Genomic DNA, 17,459 nt, shown 5'->3' with positions numbered 1-17,459 from the left:
TTCTCCTGTTCCCTGGATGCTGCCTGACCTGCTGCGCTTTTCCAGCAACACATTTTCAGCTCTGATCTCCAGCATCTGCAGACCTCACTTTCTCCTGTTAAAATTGCCCATAGTGTTCAGGGATGTATCGGTTAGGTGTATTAGTCTGGGGTAAATGTGGAGCAGTGGGGGAATAGGTCTGGGTGGGTTACTTTTCGGAGGGTCAGCGCAGACTTGTTGGGCCGAAGAGCCTGTTTCCACACTGTAGGGATTCTACATCTAAATCTTCCTGTCAGTAGGGAAGGCTCTGTGTAAAAAGCATCCCGGCAAAACTATCAGGGAGACATCACTCAAATATATACAGCTGTTGAACATCTAGTCTCTATACTACCACTAATTCTGTTATGCTCCCAACTAATTGTATATTTGGGATGTCCTATTTAAATACTGAAATTAAAATTGTCGAAAGTGTGGCGCTGGTAAAGCACAGCAGGTCAGGCAGCATCAGAAGAGCAGGAGAGCTGATGTTTCAGGCATAAGCCCCTCATCAGGACATTCCCAAAATGTCAACTCTCCTGCTCCTCAGATGCTGCCTGACCAGCTGTGCTTTACCAGCATCTGCAGTCCTCACTTTCTCCTCCTCACATAGGTAGTCATCATGCTTGCTCACTCATCTATCATTCATGTAACCAGGAACTGACATACTAAGACAGTATATGTGTTCAAAAGTCTTAGTTATTAACCTGGTTCTGAGCTTCCTTAGTTGCCAGAAACTGCAAACTCAACTGCAACAATCCCACTGCAACATCATACTCAGTGTAGAAGAACTATTAATGATTCAGGCATAAATGGCCAAATGGTCTCCTCTGCTATATAATATCTATAATTCTTTCAGTCTGTCAAAAAGGGCACAAGTTCACAAAAATAATTCCATTCAAAGCCATGTAATAGTCTCAGCCAGTAAACTAAAAATACATCGACATTGATAAATAGGCATTGTTTCCTTACCTTCTCCATTAAGATATGCTACAGGTATTATCATAATTACCTAAAGGTGGACCCAATGAATCAGTTGCTTATGGCAGTGAGTAGCCTCAATATTATCACATTAGAAAGGGCTAATTAGCCACTAATCAGCAATCATTTACTTTGATTGTAATTTATGTGTGGATGGTAGATGAGGATTGAGTCAGCCTCAGATGAGTTGCCCACCCTAGCCCATAATAGTTTAGACAGAAAAAAATAACTGATTGACTAAGAAACTAGGAAAGAGTCCTCACTTGTGCAACTGCACTTTGTCAATAAGTTTCATGAATATGAGGAGGTGAGAAAATTATTAAAAAGAGATGTGAGCAACTTTCAGGGATCTATATACATGGACACCAAGATCCCTCCGCACATCCACAACAAGAATCTTTCCATTGACCCAGTACTCTGCCTTCCTGTTATTCTTCCCAAAGTGAATCACCTCACATTTATCTGCATTGAACTCCAATAGCCACCTCTCAGCCCAATTCTGCAGATTATCCAAATCTACCTGCAACCTGCAACATTCTTCCACACTGTCCACCACTCCACTGACTTTAGTGCCATCTGCAAACTTACTAACCATCCCCCTATGTCTGCGTCCAAGTCATTTATAAAAACGACAAACAGCAATGGTCCCAAAACACATCCTTGTGGCACACCACTAGTAACCGGACTCCAGGCTGAATATTTGCCAACAACCACCACTCGCTGCCTTCTTACAAAAAGCCAGTTTCTAATCCAAACTACTAAATCATCCTCAATCCCATGCCTCTGCATTTTCTCCAAAGGCCTACCATGTGGAACCTTATCAAAGGCTTTGCTGATGTACATGTATACCACATCAACTGCCCTACCCTCATCCACATGCTTGATCACCTTCTCAAAAAAAGTCAACAAGGTTTGTGAGACACGACCTGTCCCAGAAGAAACCCTGTTAACTATCTCCAATCAAATTGCTGCTTGCTAGGTGATTATAAATCATATCTCATATAATCCTTTCCAAAACATTTCCTACAACAGAAATAAGGCTCACTGGTCTATAATTACTTGGGTCATCTCTACTGCCTTTCTTGAACAAGAGCACAACATTTGCAATCCTCCAGTCCTCTTGTACTAAACCTGTAGACAATGATGACTCAAAGATCAAGGCCAAAGGCTCCGCCGTCTCCTCCCTAGCTTCCCAAAGAAACCTCAGATGAATCCCATCCGGCCCAGAGGACTTATTTACTTTTACACCTTCTAGAATTGATAACACCTCTTCCGTACTAACCTCAATCGTTTCTAGTCTAATAGCCCGTATCTCAGTCTTATTCTCTACAATATTCTCCTTTTCCTGAGTGAAAACAGAAGAGAAATATTCATTTAGCACCGCTCCGATATCCACAGGGTCCACACACAACTTTCCACTTCTGTCTTTGACTAACCCTTGTCATCCTTTTATTCCTCATATACCTATTGAAAGGTTTAGGGTTCACCTTTATTCTACCTGCTAAAGTCCCCTCTTCGCTCTTCTTAACTCTCTCTTTAAATCCTTCCTCGCTAATCTGTAACGCTCCATTGCCTCATCTAAACCATCTCATCTCAACGTCACATAAGCCTCCCTCTTCCACTTAACAATAAATACAATTTCTTTAATAAACCACAATCCCTTACCTTATCACTGTCTCCCTGCCTGACAGGTACTTACCTATCATGGACACACAATATCTGTTCCTTACACCAGTTCCCCATTTCAGTTGTCCCCATCCCCTGCATTTTGCTACCCCATTCTATGCCACCTAAGTCTTGCCTAATCGCATTGTAATTGCCTTTCCCCCATCTATAACTCTTGCCTTGTGGCATGTACCTATCCCTTTCCATCGCTAAACTAAATGTAACTGAAAAATGGTCACTCTCTCAAAAGTGTTCACCTACCACTAAATCAAACACCTAGCCTGGTTCATTACCGAATACCAGTTCCAGTGTGGCCTCCCCTCTTGTTGGGCCCTGTGTCAGTAAACCCTCCTGCACACATTGAACAAAAACTGATCCATCCAATGTACTAGAGTTATAACATTTCCTGTCAATGTTGAGGAAGTTAAAGTCCCCCATAATGACCATCCTGTTCCTTTCACTCCTACCCAGAATAGTTTTGCCAATCCTCTCCTCCACATCCCTAGAACTTTGCGGAGGCCTATAAAAAACTCCCAACTCTCCTTTCCTGTTTCTAACCTCAGCCCATTCGGCCTCAGTAGATGAATCCTCGTCAAAAGTTCTTTCAGCCACCATCATGCTGTCCTTGACAAACAAAGCCACACCTCCCCCTCTTTTACTACCTTCCCTGATCTTAATGAATGGATTTGGGGCGACATGGTGGCTCAGTGGTTTGCACTGCTGCCTCACAGCAGCAGGGACCTGGGTTCGATTCCTGCCTCAGGTAACTGTCTGTGTGGAGTTTGCACATTCTCCCAGCGTCTGCATGGGTTTCCTCCGGGCGCGAGGAAACCCACGCAGTCACGGGGAGAACGTGCAAACTCCACGCAGTCAGTCGCCTGAGGCGGGAATTGAACCCGGGTCTCTGGCGCTACGAGGCAGCAGTGCTAATCACTGTGCCACCGTGCCACCGTGTACTTCTGAAGTACACACTTCAAACAAGCTTGCTGTCTGCCAGCACGCTCCTGTGACCGTGAAATTCTGTCCATGTCCTCCCTATTCTCATCCTCCTGTGCACTGGAACTACACCATAGATTCCCATCCCCCTGCTAGCTAGCATGAACAGAATGAACAAATTTCCCATCCAGAATATTAGAACCCTTCTGGTTCAAGTGAAGACCATCCTGTTTGTAGAGGTCCCACCTTCCCCAGGATGAGCCCTAATTATCTATATACCTGAAACTCTCCCTCCTGCACCTTCCCTGCAGCCACGTGATAAGCTGATATATCGCCCTGTTCTTTGCCATGCTATCACGTGGCACGGGTAAATAACCAGAGATAACAACTCTGTTTGTTCTAGCTCTTAGCTTCCACCCTAGCTCCCTGAAGTCATGCCTTACATCCCTATCCCTCTTTCGACCTATGTCGTTGGTACATTTGTGGAACATGACTTGCGGCTGGTCACCCTCTCCACACAGGACCCGAAAGACACGAGCCGAGACATCACAGACCCTGGCACCTGGGAGGCAACACACCACCATGAGTCTCTTTAGTTCCCAATAAACCTCTTATCTGATGCTCTGACTATTAAGTCCCCAGTGACTAACACTCTCCTCCTTTACCCCCTTCCCTTCTGTGCAACAGGGACAGACTCTGTGCCAGAGACCTGCACCCCAATGCATGCCCCTGCTAAGTTCCAACAGTATCTAAAACTGTATTCTTATTTTTCAGGGGAACGGGCAAAGGGGATCCCTGCACTGACTGTTTTTCGCCCTTCTAACAGTTACCCAGCTTTCTTCATGCCTAGGAATAATTACTTCCCTGTAACTCTTATCTATTACAGACTCTGCCTCCCGAATGATCTGAAGTTCATTCAGCTACTGCTCCAGTTTCTTAAGAGCAACACAATTAATCTTTCAGGTCAAAGACCAAGTTCTGATGAAAGATGATAAACTGTTCCCACTCCAAAGATACTGTCAGACCTTTTGAGCATTTTCAGGATTGTCTGTTTTTTATTTTGGATTTCCAAAAGTCCCAATACTTAGTTTTGGTACCTCTAACATTTCAGAAAGTATTCTATATGGTATAGAACATATCTATCAACACATATCTATTCAGTACTAATTTGGAAAACATCTATGACTTGTGGAGCTGCAGGAGTTTTATTTAAAAAAGGAGAATTTTCAAAATAAAGAGCCTACTGTAAGCAGCATCTCCCTGTAAAATGTATTTATTGGGGAAAATTCACTGAGAAGGTTCTGGATTAATTAAATGTGGAACGTACTGGACACGTGCCAACTATGTTTTCGAACTTCACTGAAGTATTTCAACTCAGTAATTTTACAGTTAAGAAAAAGACAGAATATTTTAGGGACACAGAAATACTGATAAGAGATTTTACTGATTGTATCTTTGATTGTTTTGGAATTCAGCCTGTAGAGATTGGAATAATATTCTCCCTCACTAAATCAAACACTGCTCTGTTTGTTACCTAGTTTAGTTTCCAGAGAAACATTAAAAAGACACAAAAGCTTGATATGCAGGAAAATTAGAGAAGACAAGTAAAATAGATAGGAAATCATTGGAAAAGCATCGGGAACCAGGAATGTAAGCTTGTAATCATTGTAACTGTAATGGAAGTGTGGTGGTGTTTGGATTCCAATCACATGCAGTAATAATAATGTCATCTGTCTAGAGAGGGAATTCAGTTTGCTTCTCTTCAGTCAACTCTGGCACCCAATTTACAATGCAACTTCAAACTCAATGTGAAATGGTCCTGGCTTTATTCTAACTTATAAATTTGTGAAGTAAGATGACCCAAATATTGTTGAGAACATTCCAGATGAACGTATGTATTTTTTTCAAATGCTTATCCCATTTCAAATATTAATCAGAAATTAGAAACAGAATATTCCAACATTTGAAATTTTAGGATGACCTATTCGAAGGCCATCCCATAGGGAAACCACAAAAACACCAATCATTGCTTAAATCAGCCAATAGAAAGTCCTTGGATGCTGCCTGAACTGCTGTGCTCTTCCAGCACTACTGATCCAGAATCTGGTTTCCAGCATCTGCAGTCATTGTTTTTACCTCGTTGATTTTAACCCTACTGCGAATCCTCTTGCAAGGATGCCTGCCTTGAAGAAGTTTTCCTCCTCTCTCTACAAGAATCTCAGGGAGTCCCTCTCCCACTGCAACTCCCAGGTCATTTCCTCTGCCCTGAAGCTACTCTATGCTACTCTCTCCCCACCCCCAACCTCCTCTAGCTTATCTCTCCACGCTTCATGGTTCACTGCCTTTATTCCTGATGAAGGGCATTTGCCCGAAACGTCGATTTCGAAGCTCCTTGGATGCTGCCTGAACTGCTGTGCTCTTCCAGCACCACTAATCCAGAATCTGGTTTCCAGCATCTGCAGTCATTGTTTTTACCTAATAGAAAGTTCTGCCCATCCTGAGACTGACCGAATAAATCTTGATAAGTCATCTTGAGATAAATCCATAGTAGGTTCAGCTCAAAATTAGGGCTCTAAATGATGAACTTGTCCACATTAAGCCCAAGCAATGCAAGTTTCATTTACACACTCCATTATAAACTGCATCAAAGCCAATTCTAAATAAGGCTTTTATACACATACAGGTGTATATAACAAGCTGGATGAGCAGACATCCCTAAGAACACTGTTCCCAATTACTCTCTCTGCATCATGATAACTAACACCAGCATAACGGTGCCAAGTCCTTTCAACAATCATGCTAGATTACCAAACAGTGCTCAAAAGCATCAGAAATCATAAATAAATCACCACTAATCATGACACTTTTTGTTTTATTTAACCTACTTTCCTAACCAACCTGTTCGGAGATAACACACCTCTTGAACCTGGGCTTCTCAGTCCAGGAGTAGGGACACTACCACTGTATTACAAGAGGATCCCTCAAGGTATGGTGTCAAACTTTATATTTTTTCTTAACAATCTATTTGGTAATATGATTACACACCTGCTGGAGCATGTGGGACTCAAATCTAAGGTCTCCCACTTCAGAGGTGGTGGCCCTACCACTACACCACAGAACTGCCCATCAGGGTACATTATATATACCTCTATCTAATGGCTAACATATGCTGCATCACCTACTGTTTTGATTTGGTTTTGAACTAGCTTTTTGTTATACACTTACTTACCAATCTTAACTGAATTGGTCATAAAGAAGAGTGTAAACAGGCTTTTCCCACATTGGCAGCAAAATTTAATCATCAGCAAGTCACCTTTGAAAAATAGAGAAGAAAATGGTTCAATCAAGGCTTCAGGCACAGTATTATTTCTATTTGATAGTCAGGAAAGTAACACCATCTTAACCCAGTTAAAAATCACACATCACCAGGTTATAGTCCAACATGTTTATTTGGAAGCACTGGCTTTCGGAGCACTGCTCATTTATCAGATAGCTCTGAAAGCTAGTGCTTCCAAATAAACTTGTTGGACTATAATCTGGTATTGTGTGATTTTTAACTTTGTCCACCCCAGTCCAACACCAGCCTGTCCACATCATACCTTAACCCAGATATTTTGAAGTAAAGAAGCACATTGTTTAGGTGATTGAAAAAGATCCAGAAAGACAATTTGAAAATATCTTTCAGGTTTATAATACAAAAAGACATGAAATTTAATAACTACTGATCAGTGGTAATTTACAAATGTATTTCTAAGCTCTTAATGGCTCACAACTGCAACTGCCTGATCTACCATTATTACTCCACCTTTTACATCTTCAACTTCTTACACCAACTTCACCACAAAGTTCATAAACAGTAGAAGTAATTTTGAGCATCTCAGACTGAGCTCAACAGGAATGCATTTTAATAAGACTATCAGAAAAAAGGAACACGATTAGGCTGTTCAGCGTCTCAAGCCGACTCCACCATTCAATAGGATCATGGCTGATCTGACATTCCTCACATCCATTTTCCTGCCCTTGATTTCTTGATTTTTCGAGAATCTATCTAACTCAGCCTTATAAATATATACAAAACTCTGCCAATACATCTCCCTGCAGCAAGGAGTTCCAGAGATTCACAATACTCTGAGGAAGAAATTCCTCCTCAAGTCAGCCTACAATTGGTGCCTCTTTAGTTTGAGACTGTGCAATCTGTTCCTAGACTTGCTCATGAGGGGAAACATCCTTTCAGAATTTACCTTGTCAAGTCCCTTAAGAATCCTTAAGATTACTTCTCATTCTTTTAAGCCTCAGGAGACTTACTGTGTGGAGTTTGCACATTTTCCCCGTGTCTGCGTGGGTTTCCTCCGGTTTCCTCCCACAATCCAAAGATGTGCAGGTCAGGTGAACTGGCTATGCTAAATTGCCCATAGTGTTAGGTGAAGGGGTAAATGTAGGGGAATGGGTCTGGGTAGGTTGCGCTTTGGCGGGTCGGTGTGGACTTGTTGGGCCGAAGGGCCTGTTTCCACACTGTAAGTAATCTAATCTAATCAAGACAATCCCTCCGTACCAGGGGCTAACCCAGTTAAATTTCTCTGAACTGTCTCCAATGAAATAATATCTTTGCTTAAGAAAGGAGACCAAAACTGCTGTCAGTACTCCAGATGGTCTCTCCAGCACCTTGTACAGTTGCAGTAAGACCTCCCTGTTTTTATACTCCAACCCCCTTGAAATAAGGGCAAATATTCCATTAGCTTTATGATTATCATTCTGTACTTTGTGCACAAATACCCCCAAGTCCCTTTGGTTGCAGCTTTCCACTGTTTTCCTTCATTTAAATAATACACTGTTCTTTTGTTCTCCTTTCAAAACGGTGCTACTGGGAAGGTACATTCTGTATTATCAGTTTGTATTCCTAAAAGTGCAAAGCACGATTTATTCTGTTAAAGATATGTCAAAAATTATATCTACTTTCTCTGTAGATACAACATGGTGGGCGGCACGGTGGCACAGTGGTTAGCACTGCTGCCTCACAGCGCCAGAGACCTGGGTTCAATTCCCGCCTCAGGCGACTGACTGTGTGGAGTTTGCACATTCTCCCCGTGTCTGCGTGGGTTTCCTCCGGGTGCTCCGGTTTCCTCCCACAGTCCAAAGATGTGCAGGTCAGGTGAATTGGCCATGCTAAATTGTCCGTAGTGTTAGGTAAGGGGTAAATGTAGGGGTATGGGTGGGTTGTGCTTCGGCGGGTGGGTGTGAACCGAAGGGCCTGTTTCCACATTGTAAAGTAATCTAAAACATTTAAGAATTCCATGCAATGTTATGTGTTTTAGTGCCACCTATGAAGTTCAATAATGTAGCAATTAAGGGCATGTAGGAGTATATGCATAAATGGTGAAAGGTTGCATCCTTACATGAATATGTAGAGTTTAAGAACTGAATTCTGAGCATTGTAAGTACTTTCATCATAAACATTACATTAACAATTTCTATAAGAATAAAGCCATTTTAAGAAAGAATATCCTGAAAAATATCAGCATGTGAAATGCTATTTGTGAATTCCTTTTAACAGTTTCTTTGAGTAAATGCCAGCCAGCTCTGCAGTGTTTTCCAGCATTTTGTGTTGTTTTTATGTCAGATTTCTAACATCTACTATTTTGTTACTTTTATTTTAACCTTCTTCAGCATTTGCTCCTATAGCTTCTGGATGGAGGGAGATAACATCCCTGCTTTCAATTACCTCTTCCTTCCATTCACTGGAGACAGTTGTATTATGAGGGAGATAGCACTTCGTAATATTAACTCAAAGAATGCAACTTCAATAGGTGCCTGCCTGTTTGCCTCTTTTCACTTCCCTTTTATCAGGGAACTCTTGCGCTGATAATGGCCGTATAACTCTCCTTTTAACGCTACTACCCAGCCAGCTACTGTGGGACAGGATATGCGAATATCCTGTAACCGGCCCAAACTGCACAAGGAGTTTGCTGGTCAAACCTTAAATGGCTTCCTCTCACATTCTGCTTTGTACGCTATTGGCAAAGCTATAGCTATTTACTTACGTTCATAATTCCCCACCCTCCCTTCTGGGAATGTTTGCTCCCTTTTTTTTCTCTGCAACCGGAATTAACTTTAGCATAGTTTTTTTATCCTTTACAGCTCCAGTCTGGAAACAACTTGTCTGCAATTTGATGAACTCCCTCTGAAGCATTGTTTTTACTTGCTCTATTCTCTTCCTGTCTATTTCGACCTCTTCTATCAATGGACTCCCACCAATCCCCGACAACAAATCTAACCTGTGGTCAAAGTTAAAAATCACACAACACCAGGCTATAGTCCAACAGGTTTGGTAGCACACCAGCTTCCAATTAAACCTGTTGGACTGTAACCTGGTGTTGTGTGATTTTTAACTTTGTACACCCCAGTCCAACACCGGCATCTCCAAATCATAATCCGTGGTCTGCATTCTAAAGGCTTCTTTGTTTTCCTCCCCCACCCCCAGGTGCTGGTCGAGTTACTGCTCGTGCTTATTCTCAGTTCAGGCGGTAACAAAGGCGAACTTGTCCCGCCCAGAAAGTTCGTCGGGCTCGATCCGGCCCATCACTTTAAACTCTGCCAGCTGTTAGCAGCGGCCAGTCCGCGCAGAACGGCTCACACTGAGCTCTCAGGATCAAGGGTTCCGTAACCGCTGTTATATTTCCTCTTCGACAGTAAGTGTTTTCTAATTGCGATTTTTTTTTCCAATATTCAATTGTCGGTGTTTACTGTGCTACTAGAAGTGTCTGTAAATTGGGCTGGAGTTAGTTCAGTAACTTTTCAGATTTTCCTACCAGGTCGCATAGTCCGTCTACCACAGAAAAGCTCACTATCCTCCTGAAATATATTTAAAATTGAAATTTTAGAGGCTTTCTTTACTTTGTGTAAGCCTTTTCAGATTATAAAAACACAGATGTTTGATGAGGTTTGGTATTAACGACAAGTGTTTTAACTGTTTCTTTTCTCCTAGAATTAGGGCTCTTGCTGATTTTCGGTTGTGGTCGGGAACATGTAATCCACATTATTCCTGGTGATTTTTGTGAACTCTTGCGACATCCCGAACCCTTTACTAACACCTGGTGAATCTGTCAAAAGGGCATCGATAATCCTGCACCATACAGGATACTCCACCCATCTCCTCCTCCGCCGGCTCCCTTACCCTGGGATCGCTGCATTCAATGCAAACTGCGGCATCAACTGACCCAAAGGAACAGCCAATCATCAGTCACCCATTCATCAGTTGGACTCCGTGAATTTACTCGGGACCATGTCCAGGTGTGTTCTGACCGACTAGACGTTCTGAGATTCTAAGAAGGACAAGGTTGAAACTGTGTCTTACAATCTTATTCTCCACAACCACCTGATGAAGGAGCAGTGCTCCGAAAACTGGTGCTTCCAAATAAACCTGGGCTATAACCTGGTGTGTGATTTTTGACAAGGTTGAAGTAAACATCGGTTACAAGACTACGCAAAATGGATGTAGGGCACACAGCAGGTCACAGCGTTGACACTATATTGAGCCCCAGGTTCAGCGAATACTATAGCAATGAGACGGTTGCCTTGCACTATAATTACACTGGGAAACTGACTTCGAGCCGATACCACACAGGGTTGAGGGTCCATGCGATCGTGTTTATAATAGTTTGTCTTTTTATAATATTGGAGAATTTGCTGGTTCTCATTGCCATCTGGAAGAATAGCAAGTTCCACAAGCCTATGTATTATTTGCTGGCCAACCTGACTCTATCTGATATGTTGGCAGGAGTCGCTTACATGGTCAACATCTTGCTGTCTGGTGCCAACACACTGAAGTTGACCCCGGTCTTGTGGTTCTTGAGAGAGGGGGGTGTTTTTATCACGCTCACAGCCTCCGTTTTCAGTCTCTTGGCCATCGCGGTGGAGAGGCATGTCACCATGGTGAGAATGCAACTATACCATACAGATAAGAAGTGCCGGACACGTCTCTTTGTGGCTGCAGACTGGATTATCTCTGTGTTCCTTGGAAGTCTGCCAATCATGGGGTGGAATTGTATTAGGAACTTGTCAGAATGCTCCACAGTGCTGCCACTGTACTCCAAGAACTATATTCTGGTTTGCATCCTGATCTTTATATTAATCTTGTTTGCAATCGTTATATTATACGTTCGGATTTATCGTTTAGTGAAATGCAACAGCCCTATGGGAGGCACATCGAGAAACATGGTATCCAGAAGTCAGAAATATTTGGCGTTACTCAAAACTGTTACCATTGTGGTGGGCACCTTCATCGCCTGCTGGCTGCCGCTCTTCATCGTGCTACTTCTGGATGTTTCATGCACAGTGGGGACTTGCAGGATTCTTTATAAGGCTGATTATTTCCTCGGGCTGGCCATGATTAATTCAGCACTGAATCCAATCATTTACACTCTGACCAGCAGAGACATGCGCCGGGCCATTGTGCGCCTGTTGTGCCTGACCAAAGACGGAGAACAGGCTAGGTGCTGTGGAATCCTGGTCTCTGAGTGCAGCACAAGTCAGATGGATAGATCATCTCACAGGCATGAGCCCCTCCATACAACTCTGTCCTCTGGCAACGGACCTCAATCACCTACTCGAACCTCAGTCGCCTGACTTGGATGACCGCAGTGTCCAGGTTAACACTGATCTCAAACAGGTAGCACCTGTTCACAGGGGAAACTGCACTCACTTTCTGCATCTTGCGTTTTAGGGATGACCGGAACTAAATCACCTGCCTGGTGCCCAATTACGAGAGTGTTGATGTTGTGGCAGGAACAGGAAAGAAAGGACAATTGTGGGCAGCCTGATACCATAAACTGGCTTCCAGTTGCCACTGAAAAACTTTTGCAGGTTTTAACACAGCCTAGAATTTCTAAGAGTTGATGTAACATATTTCCAAAATTGCACTCATGCAGTTTGCTTTGAAATTTTAAGTAGCTTTAAAAGAGCAACGTGAGGCTGTTTTAAAAGCTTTTAATATCAGCAGCAAATAACTCCGCCTACAGCTGCGATAATTCTGCCTGGCAACTGGCTCCATGAAATAGAAGGAACCAATTAGGCACACATTCAAGAAAAATCCAATTTTAAAAACATAAAAGGAAGTTCATGTGACTCCACCCTCGTGTTGCAAGATACGAAGTTGCGTAATGAGTATGGTGAATGCTGAACACTGAGAATTAGTGCTGGAAGCATAACTTTGTTTTCCGATGTAACCTTCTTTGTTGGAATCCAGTTAGCTCTGCTAAAACAGCACTTTATATTTTAGAATGACAATCTCCCCCCCGATGACAGTTGGAGCCCCGCAGTAAACGCACCACGGGAATTCAGCTCGACGCCAGAATACAGTCTTCGAAGACTGTAAACGAAAGAGGCCTAAACCGATTTAAAATTTAAGGCATCAGCAAGTATTAAACATTTCTGGTAACTGCAGAATAAAGTTGCATTTAACTAATTGGGAAATAATATGCATTGAATGTACTTAAACAGAGATTATGAGTAAATCCTAGTATGGTTCTATTATTGCATTGGCAATGCCATTTGAAATGCTATAGACCTAAACCGTGAAAACAAAATTAACTGCTATGCGCTCAATACATTGCTAAGCATGTTCTTTAGTAAAAGAAAAGGATTGTGCCAGAGGGTCACAGTTAAACACACGCACCTGCAAAGTCAAGATAGGTCTTAAATGTGTCACTGCCCTTTGCCTCCTCATCACAGATGAAAAGTTCCTGCTGTTTCACACATTTCCACTTTGAACTATTAAGTCTTTTCCAGGGTTCACCTGGCTGCTGTACTAAAATAGCTGGTTAACAGTAAATCCTGACTGGTTCTTGGAGTCCCAGAATGTCATCACAAAGTTGTTACCGCAAATATAAGTGGGACTGGAGGAGCACTTTAAGAAATAGCCAGTGCTATCCTGGACCAATGTATCTTCCCACTGGACCTCTCAGCTTGGTGCAGATGATCTGGGGAAAGTTTCAGTTTCAAATAATCTAAATACATCAGAACTGATCAAGTACCTCTCTCTTTTTACAGCTAGTTAATTCAAGCAGCAACAAATAGACACCAATGTAGTTCCTGCCAGATTGCTCTCAAGGAAACTAAGGGTGGGTAATAAATTATAGCCCACCTGGTGATGCTCACATTCCAAATTAACTTTAAAAATTACATTAAGCTCCTATATAATTTAATTAGCTTTATTGTCATATGTATTCAAATGAGTGCAGTGAAAAACTGATAAGTTGCCACTTATAAACCGCTGAGGGGCAGCACGGTAGCTCAGTGGTTAGCACTGCTGCCTCACAGCACCAGGGACTTGGATTCAATTCCCACCTCGGGCGACTGTCTGTGTGGAGTTTGCACGTTCTCCTCGAGCCTGTATGGGTACCCTCCCTCCAGGTGCTCTGGTTTCCTCCCACAATCCAAAGATGTGCAGGTCAGAAGAATTGGCCATGCTAAATTGGCCATGCTAAATTGCCCATAATATTAGGTGCATTAGTCAGGAGTAAATATAAGGTAGGGGAATAGGTCTGGGTGGGTTACTCTTCGGAGGGTCAGTGTGGACTTGTTGGACTGAAGGGCCTATTTCCATACTGTAGGGAATCTAATCTAACCTTACACTGCCATCTTAGGTACAAAGTTATTCCTTAGAATAGAGAAATTAAGATAAAACAGGCAGTTAGTGGTACAGAAATGAATTCACCAACTTAAACCTCAACAGTTGGACGCGGAGGGTCTGCAAAAAAGATAACTTTTTGTCACATTACTGTATTGCTGATGTTGATATTTTTGCACTGTATGTTTTTATCCTACTGTTCGCACTGGCTTCTCCCCCGAAGGTGCTGACTACTTGATGGTTTGCGTCAATGGGTACTGAGAATCCTGCAATAACTCATCCTAAACTTCATTTCTCTTAATGAGTATAGGCAGGTCATTCAATGGCAAGAAACATCACATTATTTCTACATATATATTCTTTTTCGCAGAGATCAGTGGACTGTAATCAGGTTACGTGTATTTCCTTGTAACCAACTTTAGCCTACTTCCAACTCTTCCTCACTCACCCCTCTCCCATCATTCCGTCATCCAACTTTCCCTCATCTCCTTTTTTCCCCTTTAACCAACACAGACCAGTAACTGTCCACTTTGAGCATGTTGCACAAGGTACAAAATTACAGGGATATTATCTTGTAGAGTCTGAGAGACAGAATAAAATGTTATTAATGTTGGCCCCTCTAACATTGTGTGCCCCTTGCCTGAACTGGTAGCAATTGAACTTCCCAGACACTCCTGATTGGTCAGGCCAAGCTACTGCGTTATTGAATCCTTCACATCATCCTACTTACAGTGTAGAAGAGGTTGTTCCATCATAATTGTGTCTCGCACCTTTTTGCTCACTGACAGAAGCAATTCAGCTGGACCAACCAGTAGTATAAACTGGAGATCTGAAAGAATGAAGATCAATGACATTGCCCACCCCAAACCCTTTTTGAAATTTTTAAAGGTGTCCAGTTAGGTCCAGTCCACTAATTATTTTCCACTTAGTTTCAATGCTTATCTAAGTAGCACAAACTTCAAGGCAAAAACTAAACATGGTATTCAGGAAGATTTTCTAATGCAGTATATCCACATTGTGCAATGGTTGGATGCAGGGTATGTGGATCAGATGTGAATTATGGCTCCAAGCAATTTATCTAAAGAAAAATTATCTGGAAAAGAAAATCTGAGAAGCAAAGACATTTGCCCCACTTCACCTTCCAATTTGAAATTAAAATTAGTCTGCAATTTGTGACTTATCTAGATTAGATGGATTTCCAAAATCAATCCATAATTTGGGAGACTGTAGACTATATTAATTGTTTGCGACAAGGAGAATCTTGCATACAAATTGACAAATGCCAAGATATTCTGTGACAAGAACATTCACAGCTTCAAGGTCATCATTGATTCTTCTACATCTTTGGACTGTGGCTTGAGCCTTGCATATTCACCTGCAAAAGTCTGAAGGAAAATGTCAAACTCCTCCCATCCCCATCAGGAGTATTAATCATGAAAAACTCATGTTTACAAAATCTCATGTAAATTCAGTTTCCTGAATTTTCCCCTCTGACAATTTACTGGTTAAATTTTAGTAATAACCTAGAATTCATGCAAGAATGATTGTAAGTCGTCTCCCATCTATTGCCCTACCCATTAAAGAGCAACTACTAGTAAGCAAATTAAATTCATAAGGACTGGGTACATGGGAAGACCAAGAACTGACTTTCAATCCAGTCTACAAAAATGTAGGGAATATACTGTATAACATGATTTCTGTATAATTGTCCAAGAAAGAATGAACAATTTGAAATTTTCTAAAGCTAATCTTAAATTAAACATGATCAGAGTAATTGTACAGCTATTAGCATTATTTGAGCTGTGAGATTTGTGGATGAAACTGTTTAATTTAAATGCATTGTTATGAAAGTTTGAATAAAGTTTTATTGTTCAACAAAAAAATGTTATTTTCTGCGCAATAACACAATAAATATTGGGTGTCACAAAGCAATGCAAAGAGAGTCTGACCATAAAACGTCAGCCATGATTTTCTTCTGCAAATGTAGATCAAGTCATCTACAAACTGAAGGAGAAATTTTACAGACAGGAGAGGCAACAGGTAAGACAGCAATGATTCAATTTTATATAAAAGTAAAATACTGCTGGAAAATGCTGGGAAAAAACTCAGCAGATCTGGCAGTATCTGTGGCGGGGGAAGAGAGAGACAGAGAGTTAATATTTCAAGTCTGATATGTGTTTTTCAATAATTACTTTTAGTACCACAAGCAAACAAGAGGGGGAAAAAATCATCCATGAAATCTGCACCACATCAGTATTGAATGATTTCTGCTGGGAAGTCCCACTATGTTGGTTACAAGTGAGGATACGATCAAGGTTGGGTGTGATGCTCCCTCTTCTAAATCAGCCAGCTGAGATCCACTGTTCAAATTTACACATGAAGGACAATTGTTTTTGAGAAATACTGGCTAGAACCAAACTGTTATATCCATAAGACATGTAAACAGGAAAGGAAAAGTAAGTGGTAGCAAAGGAGAGCAGTCACTATGCAGTCGTTTTCACGTTATCATATTTTCAGCAAGAAAAAGTACTGATCCAACATCATACTTTGCTTAGTTAAATCAAGACTAAGAATCAAATACAATATGACAAAATTCTTTCTCATAAAAGTTTAAAGAAGCAATAGCTACAACCAGTAGTCCAGGGAATCTGCAGAGAATTTGGTTTCCTTCACTTCAGTTCTTTTTCCTCCCCTAAAATGCATTCCCAATGCAGCTGGAAAACCCTGAGAGATTTTCTCAAGTTGAGTGAATGCCAACTTCCATACACTTTTACTCTTCACACCATGTCACAAAATCCAATGTGGCACGTTTCATGTTTTTCCAAGGATTTATTTCTGTCCCAACTGTTACACTGAAATCACCAAGGAAAATCCCTTTTGTACATAGTTTACTGATCACCCAAGGCTGGAATAGAATTCCTCTTTGGTCTCATCCATTGCTTCCACATTTGGGGCATACACATGATGAACATGATGTACTATTTCTGGAGTCAGCATGAGCCAAAGGAATATGAGGTGATTTCTCACCTATAGAGGGCCTCATTGAAGTAATCAACTAGCTTGCTTCCAATGACATATCCAAACTGATGGAGCTTGTGTTCTACCTCAGATTTTCCCTTATAGACGATGGTGCTACTGCCACCTTAATGAGCTGATCTTCTCCTCTCTAATATGTCTCACACAGGACATCATTGTCAATTTCATCATGCCAGAGTTCATGAGCTATTACAACAATGCA

At 41.7% G+C, this 17,459-nt stretch overlaps 1 protein-coding gene and 1 long non-coding RNA gene across 2 annotated transcripts in view; one reads left to right on the top strand and one right to left on the bottom strand.

Annotated features, from left to right (window-relative positions):
* Window positions 1-9,897, bottom strand: part of LOC122552308 — an 18,316-nt gene extending 8,419 nt beyond the window's left edge. The window contains exons 1-2 of the long non-coding RNA XR_006312350.1: window positions 9,636-9,897; window positions 6,827-6,910 (exon numbers count right to left, since the gene is read on the bottom strand). This is a non-coding gene — a long non-coding RNA (uncharacterized LOC122552308). The remainder of the gene's footprint in view (window positions 1-6,826; window positions 6,911-9,635) is intronic.
* Window positions 9,898-9,953: 56 nt separating this feature from the next.
* On the top strand, window positions 9,954-13,968 carry LOC122552307 (sphingosine 1-phosphate receptor 1-like). The gene is made up of 2 exons (XM_043695042.1): window positions 9,954-10,283; window positions 10,580-13,968. The coding sequence occupies exon 2, from the start codon at window positions 11,083-11,085 to the stop codon at window positions 12,217-12,219; it is 1,137 nt and encodes a 378-aa protein (XP_043550977.1). The 5' UTR covers window positions 9,954-10,283; window positions 10,580-11,082; the 3' UTR covers window positions 12,220-13,968.
* The last annotated feature ends 3,491 nt before the right edge of the window (window positions 13,969-17,459 follow it).

Source organism: Chiloscyllium plagiosum, chromosome 8, assembly GCF_004010195.1.
Source record: "Chiloscyllium plagiosum isolate BGI_BamShark_2017 chromosome 8, ASM401019v2, whole genome shotgun sequence".
Taxonomy (NCBI): Eukaryota; Metazoa; Chordata; class Chondrichthyes; order Orectolobiformes; family Hemiscylliidae; genus Chiloscyllium; species Chiloscyllium plagiosum.
The sequence above is the reverse complement of the archived record's forward strand: the minus strand, read 5'-3'. Positions and strand labels throughout refer to the sequence as shown.